Here is an 18,550-nt window from a genome sequence, read left to right on the forward strand (position 1 = left end):
TTCACTCTACACGGGCTATGAACTCAAAATCAGCTACGATCACTATGTTTGTCTGTGAACAGGTCTGTCGGCTCAAAATCGTACAGTCTGATGTCGGTTTAACTTTTATTGCAAAAGAGGATGAAATAGGGTGGACAATAGATGGCGTTTTCTGAGTAGTTCAGTATTTGTGATGCGCCGGCGAATGTGTCCTGCCATTTTCGTAGACTTCCCTGTGGCCATGTTTAGGTCACGCACAAAGCATTCACACACTGTCGTCTTCTTGTCGACAAAGCAAAATATTTACACACACACACACACACACACACACACACACACGCACTTATAAATAATGTGATTAACTGTAAATTTGCAAATCCATGGATAACAATGATTATTCTACTTGAGAATTTATACATATTTGTGTATTAACAACTACAAAACATCTATATTTTTTGGTAATTACCAATGATACTCAATGAAGGACAGATCTGACATTATCCTTAAATTGGCGAGTCACCGGAAAAAAAAACCTAACCAAAAAAAAAATATTAATTATTTGGATCACTATGGCGTGTTGTCTTTTTCTTTTACCAATCGCAAATTGGAATAGAAATGTGAAAACACGGTCATTTATATTGCCAATTTGAGCAGTTTTATTTTGAATTTTAGTCTTCTTTTGTTGGAGTTCAAAAGATGGTGCAAGGTTACCTTATTAAGTGTCCGATGAATTGACTGTCAAACCTTTCCAGGACAGCTGTCATTAGAGTGGATAACATTTTTTCAAATGTAAAAGAATCTTGAAAAAAATAATTCTTAAAAATTCTGATGTAGGTGATCAGAATTCGTGCATGAAAGTGTTGGAACACGTCAACACACATTTAACTATCATTACTTCATCTACACAATAATTTAAACATATTTAGAAACTGCACACAACATAGACAGATATGACTACCACATTTCAAAGGCTTAGAGCAATGTAAACACCTAGTCTGTGACAATGATGAATGAATCTCACTCCAGTTGTCGATAGCTGCAAATCTGATGAACGAGGTCGGCATCAACTGCATCTATGACACTCATTTGGAAAAAAGCGGGACCTAAAGCGACAGCTCCCTTGGTACCTGTCAAACTATCTGTCATCTGTTTGGGATGGGTGCCGAGCCCTGGTACTAAAATGACCCCAGGGCCAAATGTTACAAAAAATGATATAGCTTGTATAAATAAGCTCCACTCTTAATGGTTTTGAAGAAATGATTCAAGTTTCCACTGATTTAGACTACTGTATATGAACATTATGTTGCACCTCCTACATATTTTATGTCACTTCCAACAAAGTATACAATATATATACAATGCAATACATCTTTGTTTATTTAAGTTGCATTTTTAGCATCAGAGGCGATTTATCTCGCCCTAGTTTCGCTCGACACTCTACGCGAGAGGCACCTTCCTATGCCAATGTAGAGCTGTGTGATCATATTACGACATGATACGTACAGTCAAACCTCGGTTTTCGAACGTCTCGGTTCTCGACCAGTTCGGTTTTCGACCAAAAATTTTGAGTTTTTCATGCCTCGAATGACGAACAAATTTCGGTTCTCGAACAAACTGAGCGCACTTGAATGCACCATTTGACTCCTCTCGCCTTCCTTACATGAGGAAGTGATGCTTCCTCGGGTAGACGAGGAAGTGACGCTTCCTCGTGTTGCTTTCCATTGTGAGCAGACGTGTTCAATAAACATTTTTATTTTAAAAAGTGTGGTTTCGGTTTTCGAACAATTCGGTTTTCGAACAGCCTTCTGGAACGGATTATGGACAAAAACCGAGGTTTGACTGTCTTATGATTTAAAAACGTCCATTGTGCCCTGTAACCTTCTAGTTTTAGTTTTATCATGTTATTTTGATGTGTGGCAGTTATTTGTGTAACGATGGCAGTAATACCGCCCTCCCACCCCAGCTACAACTCAGGATTCGAAGCTGCGCCAGTCACCTGCTTGGGAGCTTAGGCCACAAAGTCAGCAGCTTTCAAGGCTACGAGGAGTTTCACTCACGTACACTCACACAGCGCAAGCCGGTGCCATTTACTTTGGACGATGCAGCTGGTCGTTTCACACTAGGCTTGACTAATCGATCTTCACTCAATGCAACCATTACACTCATGTAAAATTTGGGTTGTTCTTGTTTTGAGTGGTTATGCCTGGAGACTGGTGAGGGACGGAGGAATGATGCCGCATCGTTTCTGCTCAAGTGCAATCAATCATTAAAATGTCAGGGAGAAACACAAGCACACTTGACAAACATACTGTACATAGAAACTGTGTGAGTTTTGTTTTTGGTGTTTATCTAAGTGCCCATAAGAATACCGTTAGGGCACTGGATCGATTAGCAGTATCGTTAAGAGCTGTTGTATTGACAAAACCTTCTCGATATCCATCCGTAGTATCTGTGTTTCCAGCAGGTTGTGAACAGCAGTATTTTGGCTCATTAATTGGCTCCCACGTTTTCCTAAAATAAAATATTTTTAATTGTCTTATCCTGTCTTGTCAGCTACTGTTCTCGAACAGACTGTTATTTTGTTTTGTATATTTATCCAATACCTGGCTGACAAGCTAGTCAATTTCATTTGATTGATGAAAACAACAGTGCAATTCTGTGTCCCGTATTCTTATGTATATCAATTCAAAATGGAATCTTGCCCAAAACCAGACTGACTGAATAAACAAATCGCTTTGCTTGTGCCCATCATATGGGAATTGTGTTCTCAACTTTTCCTTGTCAGTATTTTGTTACAAATCCAAATTAGTAAACACAAATGACTCAGAGTGGAGTGATTAGCACATCTACCTTACAGTTCTGAGGTTCTGGGGTTGAATATCGGCTCCAGATTGAAGAAGATTGTATCTTCTCCCTGTGCTTTCATGAGTTTTCTCCATTACATGCATGGTAGGCAGACCTGTCACAATATGTCCTATATCGCTTTATAGTTCGATGGGGTAAAAAAAATGTACACTATTTTTCGGACTCAGTTAATGGTCATTTGCATGAGTGTTTGTTTAGATACATCATAAACATTCACTCATGCTTCTTCTTCCCTTCCCCGTCTGTCAAGTTGTTCCACCGCTGTGGAAGTCATCACACAAGCGCCAGGGCCGTGTCTAGGCAGGGGCAAGAGAGGCCTAGCCCTCAAGTGTTGTCCCCCCCCAAACTAAATCCCCCAAAATATATTCTCTCCTCTGCTCCACCTTTTACTGTCTTAATGTCTTGCTTATTACTATTTTTTTTCATTTTATTACAGGATACCAGGATGCCTGGGCCTTTGTTTTAGACATGGTGACATGCCTAATGGTCTCATCCAGTAGACCTAAGGAACTGTGAAGTTTTGTCAAGGCTAATAGACTTTATTTCTTGAATTTTATGAACCCCCTCTCCCAAACAAACAAAAACACCCTTCTAAGGCAGGGGTTGGGAACTCCGGTTCCTCTAGAGCAGGGGCCTGGAGGGCCGCTGTCCTGCAGTTTTTCCAAGTCTCCCTGTTGCAACACACCTGATTCAAATGATCAGATCATCACCAAGCTCTGCGGAAGCCTGACATTGAACCTGTTCATTTGAATTAGGTGTGTTCCAACAGGGAGACTTGGAAAACATACAGGACAGTGGCCCTCCAAGACCCGAGTTTGACACCGCTCCTCTAGAGCCATATCCTGCCTGTTTTAGATCTCTCTCTACTTCAACATCTGATTCAAATGATCAGCTCATCAGCAAGCTCTTTCGAGGCCTGAAACCATCATGAAAAATTGGATCAGGTGTGTTGGAGTAGGAGTAGGTACTTGCTTAGTGTACTCGGGTCCAAGTGAATGAATTTATCTGTTAGACACGGTAAGGGTGCAGGAGCACAATGCCCCCCTCAAGATTTGTGGTTGCCCCCTCATACATGCCTGTCGAGATCCGGCCAGCGCGCGCAGGAACACACACACACACACACACACACACACACACACACACACACACACACACCTTTTTGAAAGGGGCTGTAAGAGGGACATATGGGAACACATTTCATTTTTACTGCTGTCCTTATCACTTGGGTCAAAATGACAACAATGTAATGGAGAAAGATCTATGTAAAAAAAAAAAATGAACCAGTCCATTCACTTTTGTTATTTGCTGAGAAAAAATCACTCGCCATTTACTGCCCCTGACTATATCTTTCCACAGCGATGACACACTCCACTGGCTCCACGTGTGGCTAATCTGCTTCCCTCTGGGGTTTGCTGGCACTGCAGTTGCTCTCGTACTAGCCTATGAGTCTTAATTTGTGTTTTCCCACAGCAATGACTAAATCCTGAAGACCACAGACATCCAGCAAGACTTACAATGGAAAAACCTAAATTATGACGAGACAATACCACACAATGCTTACATGTAGCTATTGCAGTCACAGTCTAGTTAGCCTTTCATTTAGAGACAACATACACACCCAGTGTGGACTTATTTTGATGTAAAATAACCAGTGGTGAGCATGTCAATCCGTCAGTCAGCATGCCATCATTAATTCAGGCCGGCCCAGTCCGTCCAGTCCGTCCCTCGTCGAAGACAGCCAATCGGCATTAAGAATGTGCTTACTGGGTCACACGCGGGCGTCACATGAGCAGACACACATCCAAATAAAATAAATAAATACATAAATTGAACAGACATACAGACAGCGTGGTGATTGTTGAACTCTAAACATTATGGGACAATGTCATTGCAGTCTGTGGGACCAAAAGGGATACAGTGATCCCTCGCTACTTCACGGTTCGTTTATCGCGGGTTCAGTGCATCGCGGATTTTTTGAAACATATTAAAAAAAGAAAAAAATTTTTTTTACATATACATGGAGTACAGTACTGTATATGTTGCTCTCTGTGACTCGCTGTTGTTTTGCAGCTTCCCGCGGACTGTTTGCGGACTTAAAAAATAAAATATATACTGTATAAAATTCCTCGTCTTACCCCCCCTGGGGGTGCCAGGATGATGCTCGGTAATCGCCAATGGCAGAGCAGCGACATACTTATGTTGCGTTCAGGAAACTTGAAGCTGTGAGTAGCAGCCCAACCTGTATTTTCACCTTACATATCTTCAAATTTCTTTCGGAATAATAGGCAATATTTTCTGTTGAGGCGTTTCGCAACTTGAAAATGTCGTATGAAGAGACGTTCTTAGGTAGAGGTACCACTGTGTGTGTGCGTGTGTGTGTCTGTGTGTGTGTGAAATAATTCCTCATCTCACCCCTTGGGTGGTGTCCGTGCCACATTCAGCTCGGGTCCTCTACCAGAGGCCAGGAAGCTTGAGGGTTCTGCGCAGTATCCTTGCTGTTCCCAGCACTGCACATTTCTGGACTGAGATGTCCGATGTTGTTCCCTGGATCTGTTGCAACCACTCATCTAGTTTGGGGGTCACTGCCCCGAGTGCTCCGACGACCACAGGCACGACTGTCACCTTTACCTTCCAGGCATATATATATATATTTTACCTGTTTATGTTAATTGGACGCTACTTCGCAGATTTTCGTTTATCGCGGGTGGTTTTAGTCCCGATTAACCGCGATAAACGAGGGATTACTGTACAACACTGTTTTATTTATTTATTTTTCTTCATTTGGCTGTGTGTCTGCTTGTGCGGTGCCTGCGTGTGATGTAGTATCACTAAATACGTTCTCGGTGCGGATTGGATGGGGCCGATGACTTGGACGGACTGGGCTCACTTAAAATAATGACAGCATGATGACTGACAGATTGACATGCCCACCACTTAAAAGAACCTTAGGGTATGGACAGTGTGGGTTTGTGTTCGCGCGTGTGTGTATTAATGAAGTAACAAAGTCATTGAGAAAGCATTTTGGAAGGATGTAGACTGGGAGAGCCCATGTCCTCCTATGACGAGGCACTGACATGAGATGCATGTCAGTGTCTTTTTCAAATGGTGTGTGTGTGAGAACTGCGTTATCTTTTCTCACAATCATAACACACTCTTTCTACTACCTACCCATGACACACATTATATATTACATTTGTTTATTCATTGATTCATTCATTTCCTGAACCGCTTTATCCTCACTAGGGTCGCGGGGGTGCTGGAGCCTATCCCAGCTGTCTTCGGGCAGTAAGCTGGGGACACCTTGAACCGGTTGCCAGCCAATCACAGGGCACACAGAAACGAACAACCCTTCGCGCTCACCAAGGGACAATTCGGAGTGTTCAATAAGCCTGCCATGCGTGTTTTTAGAATGTGGGAGGAAACCGGAGGACCCGGAGAAAACCCACGCAAGCACGGGGAGAACATGCAAACTCCACCCAGGAAGGCCAGAGCTGGAATTGAACCCTGTACCTCTGCACTGTGAAGTCGACGCGCTAACCACTCAACTGCCGGGCCGCTCACATTTGTTTATACCATGCATAATACATAATCTGGGCGGCCCGGTGACCAGTGGTGAGCGCCTTGACCTCACAGTGCAGAGGATGTGGGTTCGATCCCAGCTCTGGCCTTCCTGTGTGGAGTTTTCATGTTCTCCCCGTGCCTGCGTGGGTTTTCTCCAGTTTCCTCCTACAGCCGAAATATTTATGGCAGGCTGATTGAACACTCCAAATTGTCCCTAGGTGTGAGTGTGAGCATGGATGGTTGTTCGTCTCTGAGTGCCCTGCGATTGGCTGTCAACCGGTTAGGGTGTCCCCCGCCTACTGCCCAAAGATGGCTGGGATAGGCTCCAGCACCCCCGCGACCCTTGTGAGGATAAAGCAGATCGGAAAATGGATGGATGGATAATACATAATCTGTTTGAGCGTGGGGTGCTGAAACTTGTCTGACTCCCAACATGTTGCAAATTCTTTCATAATCAACATCAAAAACTGAGATTCATCTTCCATCTTCTGTCCACAGCAGTGAATTAGCAATTCGGTTTTCTGAGGTCAATGAACACATTCAGAAATGTATTACAATTTTATTTATTTATTTATTATTATTATTATTATTTTTACAGATAATTATATCATGAGCTTTACAACTCAGCACTGACATCCTCTCATGAGTTGTTGAAATCAGATTCTGGTGAGTGAAAAATGTCACAGAAATTTGCTGAAGAAGCTTTTGTCTGGTACTAGCTTTTTTTTTTTTGGTACTAAACATGAATATGGTGATCACCATCAGAGTAGTATTTTATTTTTCAGCTCCCCGATCGTTTTCACAATGACTTTCATTGCCAACAAGTGCAGAATTCAACATTACCGGACCAGCACACAATGTACAAGTAGGCTACCGCACAGCGAGAGCAACCACAAGCTATAATTACCAATGTTATTCCGATCCTCAGCATCGTAAAATGTTGCCTCTGCACTGTGTGTGTGTGTGCGTGCTTGTTTTGATGAAAGATAGGATATTACTTCTTGGTTACATTTATATTCAGGATTTGCTCTGTGTCCACGGGGACTCGGCGCATATTACATGGTTGCATAGCATTTACACAATGTGAAGTTTGACTCTTCTTTGCGGCTGCAAAAATAAATAAATAAACCAATAAATAGATAAATAAATGTTTTCCTTTTGCCTTGCAAAGCAGACAGTAAAGGCATGGAGAATAGAAGCGTGAGGTGCATGGAACACAGAAGAGCTTCACCAGGATTGTCTTCTCCCTGGCAAACAAATACATCTCTTTTGTAGAATGTTATGTTTTTAGACAAAGATTATGGGCTGACACTTACAATCGTGGCATTTTTCACTTTCATTCCATTATGTTTGAGGCCGTAAATAACGTGCTGCAATTATTAATTAAAAACTGTTCAAACATGTATACACCAGCAGAAATAAAAGAACATCAGCACTTCAGTGGTATGCCAGATATTAAGTGTTTACTGTAGCTTGTAGTGTGTGACCCGTTTCCATGTTCCTCTGCGCTTCACATTCAAGACTCTCAACAAAGCTGGTTTTGTTGGGAGACAAAGATGCAGCCCTCCCTCCTGCTTAGAAATTAATTACAGTAGATATAGAGGCCATGAACTCTCAGCCTCGCCACCCACACTTTTCCATCATTCTGTCACCTAAAACAGTAGAGGTGACACTGTGATGAAGAGTCTTGATGTGAAAAGCATTCTGCTGAACACAGTGGGCTGATGAATGACATGGCAAGGTTAGCCTTGGAGGATACCTTTGCATATTTGTTTCAAGATCTTGTCAACACACACGCACACACACACACACATGCGACAACAGGCAGAACAAAATAATATTCAGCCAAGCAAAGGAGGATCTGCACATGATTTCTTAATCTGTCAAACTCAAAGCGGAGGAGCTGTGGCTCTACTCTGAGTCTCACCCAGATGATGGAGCTTCTCACCCTATGCCTCAGAAGTCATGAAACCAGGAAACGTCAACTGGAACGACACCATCCATAACCAACTGGCTACCTGTCCTCAAAAAACCCGGTCTTGACCCCAACATCCCACAAAACTATCGCCATTTCAAATCCCCCCTTTCTATCAAAAATACTTGAACGAATTGTCACCTCACACCTCAAAACCCACGTCGACTATTATAGAAACAGCACTTCTTAAAGTCACCAATGGCCTCCTCTCCTCTGACACCAACTCCCTCAACATTCTCATCTTACTTGACCTCAGCGCTGCTTTTGACACCATAAATCACTCTATCCTTCTCACCCATCTTGAGTCCACCCTTAACATCATTGGCACTGCTTTCTCCTGGTTAAAATCATAACTCATCGTCCACCACCAGTTCATCAGCATTAATAAATCTCAGTCCAACACAGCCCCTGTCCCCCAAGGTGTCCCCCAAGGCTTATTGCTTGGCCCCCTCCTCTTGATCCTTTACATGCTTCCCCTTGGTCACATTATACACCACCATGGTCTCAATTCCCACTGCGTTGCCGATGACAATCTACCTCGATATCTTCACCAAATCAATCACTGCTGCCACTCACTCCACCATCATCAACTGCCTTTTAGACATAAAAAGCTGGATGCAGACCAACTTCCTCGAACTCAATAGCAACACGTCAGAGATCCTCATCATCAGTCCGAAATCACTTCGCCCATTCTGTCCTGACTTCTCACTTTCTACTGCCGGCTCCACCATTCCCGCTTCTACCCATATCCATAACCTTGGTGTCATCTTTGATCAACCACTCTCATTTGAAACCCACATCAACCACAATCATCAAAACTGCTTTCTCTCACCTCAAAAATACTGCTTGTATTCACCTCTCTTTCTCCCCCGCAGTTGCTGAAACACTGATTCACGCCTTTCTAACCACATGACTCGATGACTACAATAGAATTCTTTATGGCTTACCCATCAAAACTCTCAACAAACTTCAACATATCTAAAATTCTGCTGCCTGTCTCCTCACCCACTCCCACACATCACCCGACTCCTCCAACATCTACACTGGCTCCCCAGTTTAAAATTCTTCTCACCTTTAAGGCCATTCACAACCTTGCCCCCCCGCCCCCCCCCCCCCCCACACACACACACACTTCATTGACCTCCTTCACTACAACACCCCTGCAATCTTCGCTCTGCCCATGCCAAGCTCCTCACCCCTCCCATCCAAACCACGCACCGGACTTGTGGACAAAGACGCTTCTCTATCGCCTCCCCCTCTGGAACTCTCTCCCTCATCACCTCAGACAGACTCAGTCACTCCTCTTCTTTTAAAACAGCACTAAAAACCCACCTGTTCAGATCAGCGCAATCATTTGTTAAATATAATAATAAATAAAAGTTTTTTTGTCTTTGTGTTTACACACGCTTTCATGGATATAGTTTTGTGTTAATATTTAATATATATTATGATATGTTTATTATTATTATTATTATTATGTGCAAGATTTTTTTTTTGATATTGAACTGTGCACAGTTCTTTTCTGAAACATTTATTTTGTGCAATGAAATACTTTGTCCCCCCCCAGCCCCCAATTTTGCTGCTGTAGACTGCAAATTTCCCCAGTGTGGGACAAATAAAGGTTATCTTATCTTATATCTTACATTTATTGTAATAACAGAAACACTGTCAGAACCTGTCAAATAAAAAAAGAGATACTTGTGACCCACGGTGAGAGCATTGTAATTAACTCTTTAACCTCATTTGCATCGAACTAGTGTTCAAAATAATAATAAAAATAATAACTACTGGTATTCACAGTAGACGGTGACGAAGGACTGTATTTTCACTTTCGTCCCATCCCACGTCCTCCCAAAAAATCAATTTCTGTACCAAGTCAGAATGACTACCATTTTGGAGGTCAGCTACATTAAAAAGCAAAAAACAAATAAGTGCACTTTACTCATTTATTGAACAATTTGTTGCCCCCTTTCTCCTCATGGACTCTCAGAAGATGTTTATTTTTTTTCCTAATGGATAAACCTGCTCTCGTGATCTTTTTATCCTGTACCATCCCCTTGACTAAAGGTAAAGTTGACTCCCATTCCGAAAAAAATGTTAAATTCGCACTCACTTGACTACTTAAAATGATTAATCGACTGATTAGACTATATGTTCAATAACTTCTTTTCTTTGATTCTTTCTTGACATTAATTAAAATAAATACAATAATTTAAAGATAGATAGAGAGATCAAAATCTAAAATCCGTAAAAAGTAGCCATAAAATAAGCATACAAATTTGTGCAAATTTCTTGAGGCATCATTACATTTGTTGTTTTTGCAATGCTGTAATTATCATAAAAACGAGAATGCCATTGAGTGCGGACCTCCACCAAGCATTATGAACGAATGTGAGAACAATTCACAGAGTTTTGCATTTGAATTTGTTTGTCCATTGTTTTGTTTTGTTTTACTGAGCAGGGTACTTCTTTGTTAAGGGCGGATGGAAAACAGGCAGGAGATGCACCACACTTAAAGTGTATGGAAGATAATGTTTGTAAACCTGTTCTACTGTTAAAGTATTTACACGGTCAAAACCATTAATTGTGCTTTCACTTTCCATCCATCATGCATCCATCCATTTTCTAATCCGTTTATCCTCATGACGTTCGCGGGCATGCTAAAGCCCATCCCAGCTGTCTTTAGGCAGTAGGCGGAGTACACTGAATTGGTTGTCAGCCAATCGCAGGGAACACAGACGAACAACAATTCACACTTAAAGTCACACCTTGGGACAATTTAGAGTGTTCCATTCACCTGCCATGCATGTTTTTGGAATGTGGGAGGAAAACGGAGTATCTGGAGAAAACTCACGCAGGCACGGGGAGACCATGTAAACTCCACACAAGAGCCGGAGCCAGAATCTCTCTCTCTCTTTCTCTCTCAATAGATAGACAGAACTAGAAGATGGACACTTTGACACCCCGAAAACTTTTCATATAAGAATAGCATCTGTGACTTTCAATCAAGCCAACATTAAAAAATAGATATTAATTTTTCCTTCTGAATTGAATTTGAATTCAAACACAATTTCTATCTGACCCACAATAATAAACTATGGATGGAGGACAATTCTATTGGGCAACCGAGTCTTATTCAAGGTCATGTTTTTATGGTCACCAGTCTCAACCTTTCAGAGTCTTGATTTTTAATCACACTATAAGTTTTAAAAAATGGCTTTGTCTCCATTGTCAACATTCCGTATTTTGTTCTACCCATCTTGGATTGTGGAAATGTCTTTAAAAATAAATTAGCCAGAAAGTCTGTCTTTATGACACTCCAAGCGCAACTCAAATTTCACCTTAACCCTAACACCCACTCCTGTGAGGCCTACTTATGCATATCACTGTATAGCAGTTAAAGACAATATGTACATTCATGAAGCAGTTCGATGTACGATCCCCTCAACGACAATAAAAAGTTTATCGATGACAGTGAGCAAAAAAGTTTTTTCACATTGTGAACACACCACATTACAAGTTCATGATTCTATTCATGCAGAATTGTATTTTACACAGCAGCCTGAATTAGATGCATTAATGGGAGTGCTTGTGTGTGTACACCAGGATAATTTTTGTTTTAAGATGTAATTGCATTTATAGGGTTTCTCAGCAGCTTGGAGCTGATTTATGAGGCCTGCTACAGCTCGGTTAACAAGGGCAATCAATCTTAACCTTTACTGTGCTCTTGTTCATCACCTAGGGACAAGAAAACCGAGTTAAACACTGTTTCTCGGTATGTCACAATGATTGGAGTAGTGTACAATGTGCAATCCAATCGAGGAGTGTTTTGCTGTTATTTTTAATTTAATTTAGTCACAACTCCTCATGTGATGTTTACATAGAGGGTAGGCGCAGTGTTTAGGCAATGTTTTTGTTTTTTTAAATCAGTATATTCGTAGACAATGCGGATGTATTTGAGCATATAAACTGATGCAGTTAAATTCCCGTGCCGGTGTAAGCCTTCATTTTGCACACATACACAATCGATTGGTGTGTAAAGCAGTCTCAAAGTGCCCACTTCACAGATCTGTGATCTCCCTGGCCAACTTAACGTCATCCGACCATAGAGTTCTGCTTACAAGTTGGCTGTGTCCACACCCACAACGAAGCAAAATGCCAGTTTTCAATAATCGCACTAAGCTGAGAAGAACAAAACTTGGTCTCGCTGGCCTCGGCGCAGATTCAGACCAATCCTTGTGCAAGGATTACTAGCACAGGGCACACAAATAGAGCCCTTATGAGTGTTTTTTTTCTTCCACATATTGATTTCTCATTCACAAATTAAAAAAATAAATCAAGGCAAGCCTGTCAAAAGATGAAGAAAAGAAAAAATAAAACCTACCTGTTTCCTCATCAATGGCAAATCGTCCGATTCCACTCCCATCACGAATAGAGTACTGGATTTCTCCATCTCTGCCATCATCCTCATCTTGAGCGCTGACTTGCAGAAGGGTAGTTCCAATATGTGCGTTTTCTTTAATTAATCCTGACAAGGCAAACTGGGAAAAGTATGGTGCATAGAGGTTTTCATTAACATCCAGGACCTCTAGCTCCACAAAGGTGACAGCAAGAAGGGATACTGGTTTTCCTTTGTCTTTGGCCCGAACGGTGAGGTTGTAGAACTGCTGTGTCTCATAGTCCAACTCCTTGGTCAGACGAATCGCTCCACTTGCTTTGTCTATCTCAAACCATCCATTGTAGTCATTGGCTAAAGAGTAGCGGACCTGGCCACCCAAACCCAGATCTAAGTCTTGGGTTTCTAACCAGGCCACAACTGTTCCAACCGGGAGATCCTCGAGAGCCCTTGTTTTGTACACGCTTGGGATAAAAAGTGGGGGACAGTCATTAACATCTTCCAGTATGACTTTTAAAGAGGTTACAGAAAACCTCTGTCTCCCTTTATCTGCCATGTCTCGAGCCTCAATCTTCAAATGAAATGAAGAGCTGAACTCCCTGTCAAGTTGTCCAGCAACATACACTATGCCAGTTGTGGAATTGATACCAAAGTGGGTGGTGCTGGTCAAAAAAGAGTACGAGACTTCCCCATTAAGTCCATGATCTTTGTCAGTGGCCTCCACTTGAATGACATCCGTCCCTATGGCTGTGTTTTCAGGTATGACGATTCTATAACCAACTTTTTGTAAAAACTGTGGTGCATTATCATTAGCATCCGTGACGTAGACACTGAGTAATCGCCATGCGGCTTTTTGTGGCAGGCCGAGGTCATAGATAGTTATGTTGAGGAGGTAACGATCTCTCTTTTCTCTATCCATGGGAAGAAAGACACGGATAAGACCTGTCTCCATTTCAATTCGAAAGCAGCTATCTGTATTGCCATCTGCAATCGAGTACAGAATCCGGCCATTGAAACCAGTGTCCCCATCGTAGGCATTTATCTGGAAAACACTTGAGCCCACCTTTAGATCTTCTACAACAGAAATATCAGCAGGGAAAGAGCTCTCAAACTGGGGCATTTGCCGATTGACAGAAAAAAGGTCAATAAAACCTTCCTCTATTTTGGGTTTGTTGCCGGCTTTTGACTTTTTCAGTAATTTCTCTGCTAATTTTTGAGCCACCCTGGTTTCTTTGCAATTAAAACCTTTCGGGGGAGATTTCCCACTAACAAGAGAAATGTTAAGAAACATGGGATCAGAAAAATTCTCACCGTCCGTGGCGGTTATTTTGAGACTGAAGATACCATTCTTTGGATTGGCGGTGCCCAAGGGCCGTCTCAATGCAAGGACCCCTGAATCGGCGTTTAGCTCAAAGTACCCCCATTCATTCCCTGAAATTATTTTATATTTGACCAGATCTAACTCATCTATATCAATTGCAGACATGGTGGTAATCACTTCATCCATTGGGAAGTCTCTGGAGATCACACCCTGACATGCTATTTTCTCAAACAAGGGCTGGTTATCATTGGTATTCTCCAGTTGAATAGTAACATTTACTTCACTTTCTCGCCGGTAAGGTGAGCCCCAGTCAGATGCTCTGACTACAAACATAAAGCTCTCCGGAGATGATTCAAAGTCCAACTCTTTCGTGGTGCTGATGACACCAGAAAACTGATTAATTTTGAATGGCAGTGTCACAAGACTGGAAATACTGTAAGTGATGTATCCATTTTCTCCTTTATCCACATCAACCGCGGAAACCGTTAATACAGTGGTCCCAACCGATACACTCTCATTGACAAAAGCCTTGTAAAAGGACTGAGTAAATGTTGGTGTATTGTCATTGGCATCCTCAATAGAAATCTGCATTTTGACTTTGAGCTCACTATCAATTTCCAAAATCTCCAGGTTGAAGACATTCTGAGTCATTTGGGTAAACCAGCGAGTGGTGGAGATGACACCTGTCATAGTATTTATTTGAAAGAATGCGGAATCCGCAGAGGGTGTCAAGATATATTCCGCATCATCTGGCTCTGGTTTTATTTTCACAGCCTCTACAATTGTCCCTGGTGGTGCTATTTCACTCAAATTAACATCGTAAAACTCCCGCTCAAACTTTATGTCCCCCGTTGGTTGGGTGTTAACAACGACGTGGACAACTTTGACTGCGGAGAATTTTGGTGGGTTTCCTCTGTCTTTAGCTTGCAATGTGAGGTTACAACCATATGGGTAAGTCTCCCAGTTAAGTGTCTCGGAAGCCTTGATGGCAAACTCGCCTTCATTAGCTCTTTCTATGGAAAACTGGTCAGAGAGGTCTCCGCCAACAATGACCACAGAGTCGACATCCCCATTTAAACCTTCATCCGGGTCTTCAACAGTAACCATGGCATATACTGCGTTTTTATCAAACCAAGAGGGTTTGTGGGTGATCACCTTTATGAGGGGTGCATACTCATTCACACGTTCGACATGGACAAAGAGTTTGGCCGTGCTACTGACCCCATTATTGCCATAAAGCTTCATGCCTCTGTCCACCGCCAGGATTTCTAAGTCATACCGGCTTTGTTCCTCAACATTGAGCTTTCCACTGAGGGACACGACACCACTCGTTGGATGCACGGCAAAAAACTCCTTTTTTTCTTTGAAAAAATAGTAAAACTCCCCATTAGAGCCGATGTCCGCATCGGTAGCCGTAACTTGTGCTATGCTAGTCCTCAGCGGGGTGCTTTCTGCTATGGTGACAGAGTAAGTGGTGGGGGAAAACAGCGGTCGAAGGTCATTCATATCCAAGACTTGGATGCTGACTTTAGCCCAGGTTTCCAGAAGCGCCTCTCCTTTAATCGAGGCTTTGACTGTCAAAACATAGTTGTCCTGAATTTCCCTGTTTAAGATGGCAGCATTCCCGCCTTTAGTTCTTATGCGCAAGAAGCAGAAGTCGCCCAGCACATACTCTTCGGCTTTGAAAAAACCCTCATCATCTCCTGATGTGATTCTGTAGCGAATCTCCCAGGAGTGCTGTGCCAAGTGGATGCCCATTTTAATTTTACTGTTGGCATAGGTGCGAGCGGCTGAATTTTCATAGACCGTGGCATGGTACACAGGATGAGTGAATCCAAAATGAGGTGTATTCTGAGGGGCCCCTTGGGTGTTCTGGCCACAGCAGGGTGGCGGTTTGAAGAGAAACAACAGCAGCAGCAAGATGAGGCCGAGCAGAGGGGCACGCATGCCTGCCCACTGGCCCATATTCACATCCATCCCATCATCACTCCATCCTGAAACACAAAAATACAGATGATCCTAGTGAGAGAGATTTACTGCAACAAACGGAACCATAGTTTGACCTTTGAACCCTTTAGTCTCATGGGCGACTAATTATCCAGTCGACCACAGGACTGATTGGATGTGCGGAGAAGGAGAACCAAAATGAGGTCTGACATCATCATGTTGTGGGTGCAAAACAATGACCATCAATTGCAAGTTTTATAAAAACCACAGGTGGTTTGAGAAGGAACAAAATAATTACATGGCTAGCAAGATAAGTATAACGTCACCAAAACAAACACTGAAGAAAATAACTGCGGAGGACCAAATGATGGGCTCCTTCATCACGACTCTATCATAATCTTTTTCCTGAAATATGCCGAAACTGTAGACTCCAAACCATGTGATAACGCCAGAGGTAACGGGATATGGTTTTGAACCAGGAGTTAAGTTAATGTGTTCAGAGTATGTTCTCTTTGGAAGAGAACAAAAAAAAATGCAACCAACCACAAATATGTGCAACGCTAGTCTGTGGAAGACAAGCCTGATCTGGTAAATGTCATGTTGCGGTCAAAGGAGAGCCACACTGGTCTGCAACTTGATGATTTGGCACTTTTCACCACAAGCGATCCAGATATGGACGGGACAAGAAAGTATACTTAGCATATTGCCAAGCACAAATATACAATTCTCAGTCACATATAGTGTATATATTACTGTTACAAAAGCAACATTTTATTGTCTTGCACAAGAGGTTCTTGACCTCTGAATGTTTGGTTTTTGTATGCCTGGCCAAAAACCACCTCTGTGGAAACAATGCAAAGTGACTCCAAAGCCAACATTTAAATACAAGTCAAATCATTCAGGCAAGTCAGCCTTGAATCTACACGAGTGAAATAAAGACGAAGCACCCTGCAATTTTCATCTGACCCTAAACTGTCATCAGAATATCAACTTCAGCCAGTGAGGAGCTTGATTGGAAGTGGGGTTTGGGAATGGGAAGAGAGGCGTTTTGAGGACTTTTCTGTGAGTGGAGTCTGAAAGCAGTCTGTCACTTTTACTAGGTCAGTCCATCTTTGTCAAGAAAACAGACAAAAGTGTGAGGTAGCCCTGTGACACCTCAACCCACCCCCAAAAACCATCCAAAACAGTTCGTTTGACTCATTGTGACAAAGCTTGAGCAGCAAGGTAACTACGATTATATTGCGGAAAGAATGTCATAGACAAGTTATTCGGGAACTGTTTTAACTTGGGGCGGGGGGATACTTTAATATGTGGATGTTATTCCCCTGGGTGCTGGCTCGGGCGATTCACTGCTATCACCTCAGGTTTTGAGCTGAATTGTGAGTCAGACGTGAAGGTTTAAATCCCCAGTTACCGCACTACATAACCTTGCCTGATTATTTTGAGGAAGTCAGTGAAGCCCAGGTTGCTCTTGATACTGCCTCAGTAGTTTGTGAATGAGCTGCATTCATCATGTGGATAACGGTGACAATGGAGAGCGGAAACGAAGTGAAGAGAATTTAATAATGAAGAAAGTGCTGGACTTTGGTGTTTTATGCGAATACAGTACACTTCATACATAGCCAATTTTGAGTTGGTTGCTTTGAGGTCACCTGTAAAGAGAAGCCAAATTAATGTTTTCAGACACTATCCTATGGTATCTCAGTAATTGGCTGGACACACAATTATGTTGCACTGAAATGCCATGGAAGGCTGCTGTCATAATTGTTCATAGAGTACTGCTGACAACAAGTGCTTGTTACAAATTTTACATGTGGCGTATGCTCATGAGAGGTGAGACAGCCTGCACTGCCATTAACTTTCTTAAACTGATCTGCAGCCTCCAATACGTTGGAATAAGTGAATATGGCTTTGTCAACGTATGATAAAGATAAAGCGCTATCTAAGTGCAATCCATTTACCATTTAGATAAAAGTGGAATTTTTAGTTTTTGGACTATGGTGTATTTTCCAGGAAAGTGCAAGATATGAATCAATTCAAACATCATTCGCTGACATTGACACGAGTTGCGAATGAAGATTTTGGTTATGAGTCCGAACTCTAGTGTATATATGAATGTGTGTGTGTGTGTGAGAGAGAGAGAGAGAGAGAGGAGAGAGCTTTTTTGGATCATCATAAATATGAGCAAGACGAGGTTGCGACCAATTTTGCAATGACAAATACCTTACTAGTCTCATTAGTCTCATTCAACTTTCAGCGTGTAAACAAGACAGCAGTTGATATATCTTCTTCAGGAAATGACATTCACACACAGTTCAGACACATTTAGTCTCGAGTCAGCTCTTAAGCACATAATTGGCAGTTGTTTCTTTACAGCGAAACAGCAGTAGCGAAGCCCACTACATTCTTCGTGCGCTTAAGGATGCAGGCGCGCACACGCACGCACGCACGCACGCACGCACACACACACACACACACACACACAAAGAAAAACACCCTCTCCACC

At 42.3% G+C, this 18,550-nt stretch overlaps 1 protein-coding gene across 1 annotated transcript in view; it reads right to left on the reverse strand.

The window, feature by feature from the left end:
• LOC147197779 (protocadherin Fat 3-like) overlaps positions 1–16,044 on the reverse strand; it is a 56,716-nt gene extending 40,672 nt beyond the window's left edge. Inside the window, exon 1 of the mRNA XM_086125775.1 lies at positions 12,765–16,044. Coding sequence (XP_085981901.1) covers positions 12,765–16,044 — 3,280 coding nt within the window. The remainder of the gene's footprint in view (positions 1–12,764) is intronic.
• Between the last annotated feature and the right edge of the window lie 2,506 nt (positions 16,045–18,550).

The sequence above is a fragment of the Hippocampus guttulatus genome, chromosome 12 (assembly GCF_054856545.1).
Source record: "Hippocampus guttulatus isolate MCC_2025c chromosome 12, RoL_Hgut_1.0, whole genome shotgun sequence".
In the NCBI taxonomy this organism is placed as follows: domain Eukaryota; kingdom Metazoa; phylum Chordata; class Actinopteri; order Syngnathiformes; family Syngnathidae; genus Hippocampus; species Hippocampus guttulatus.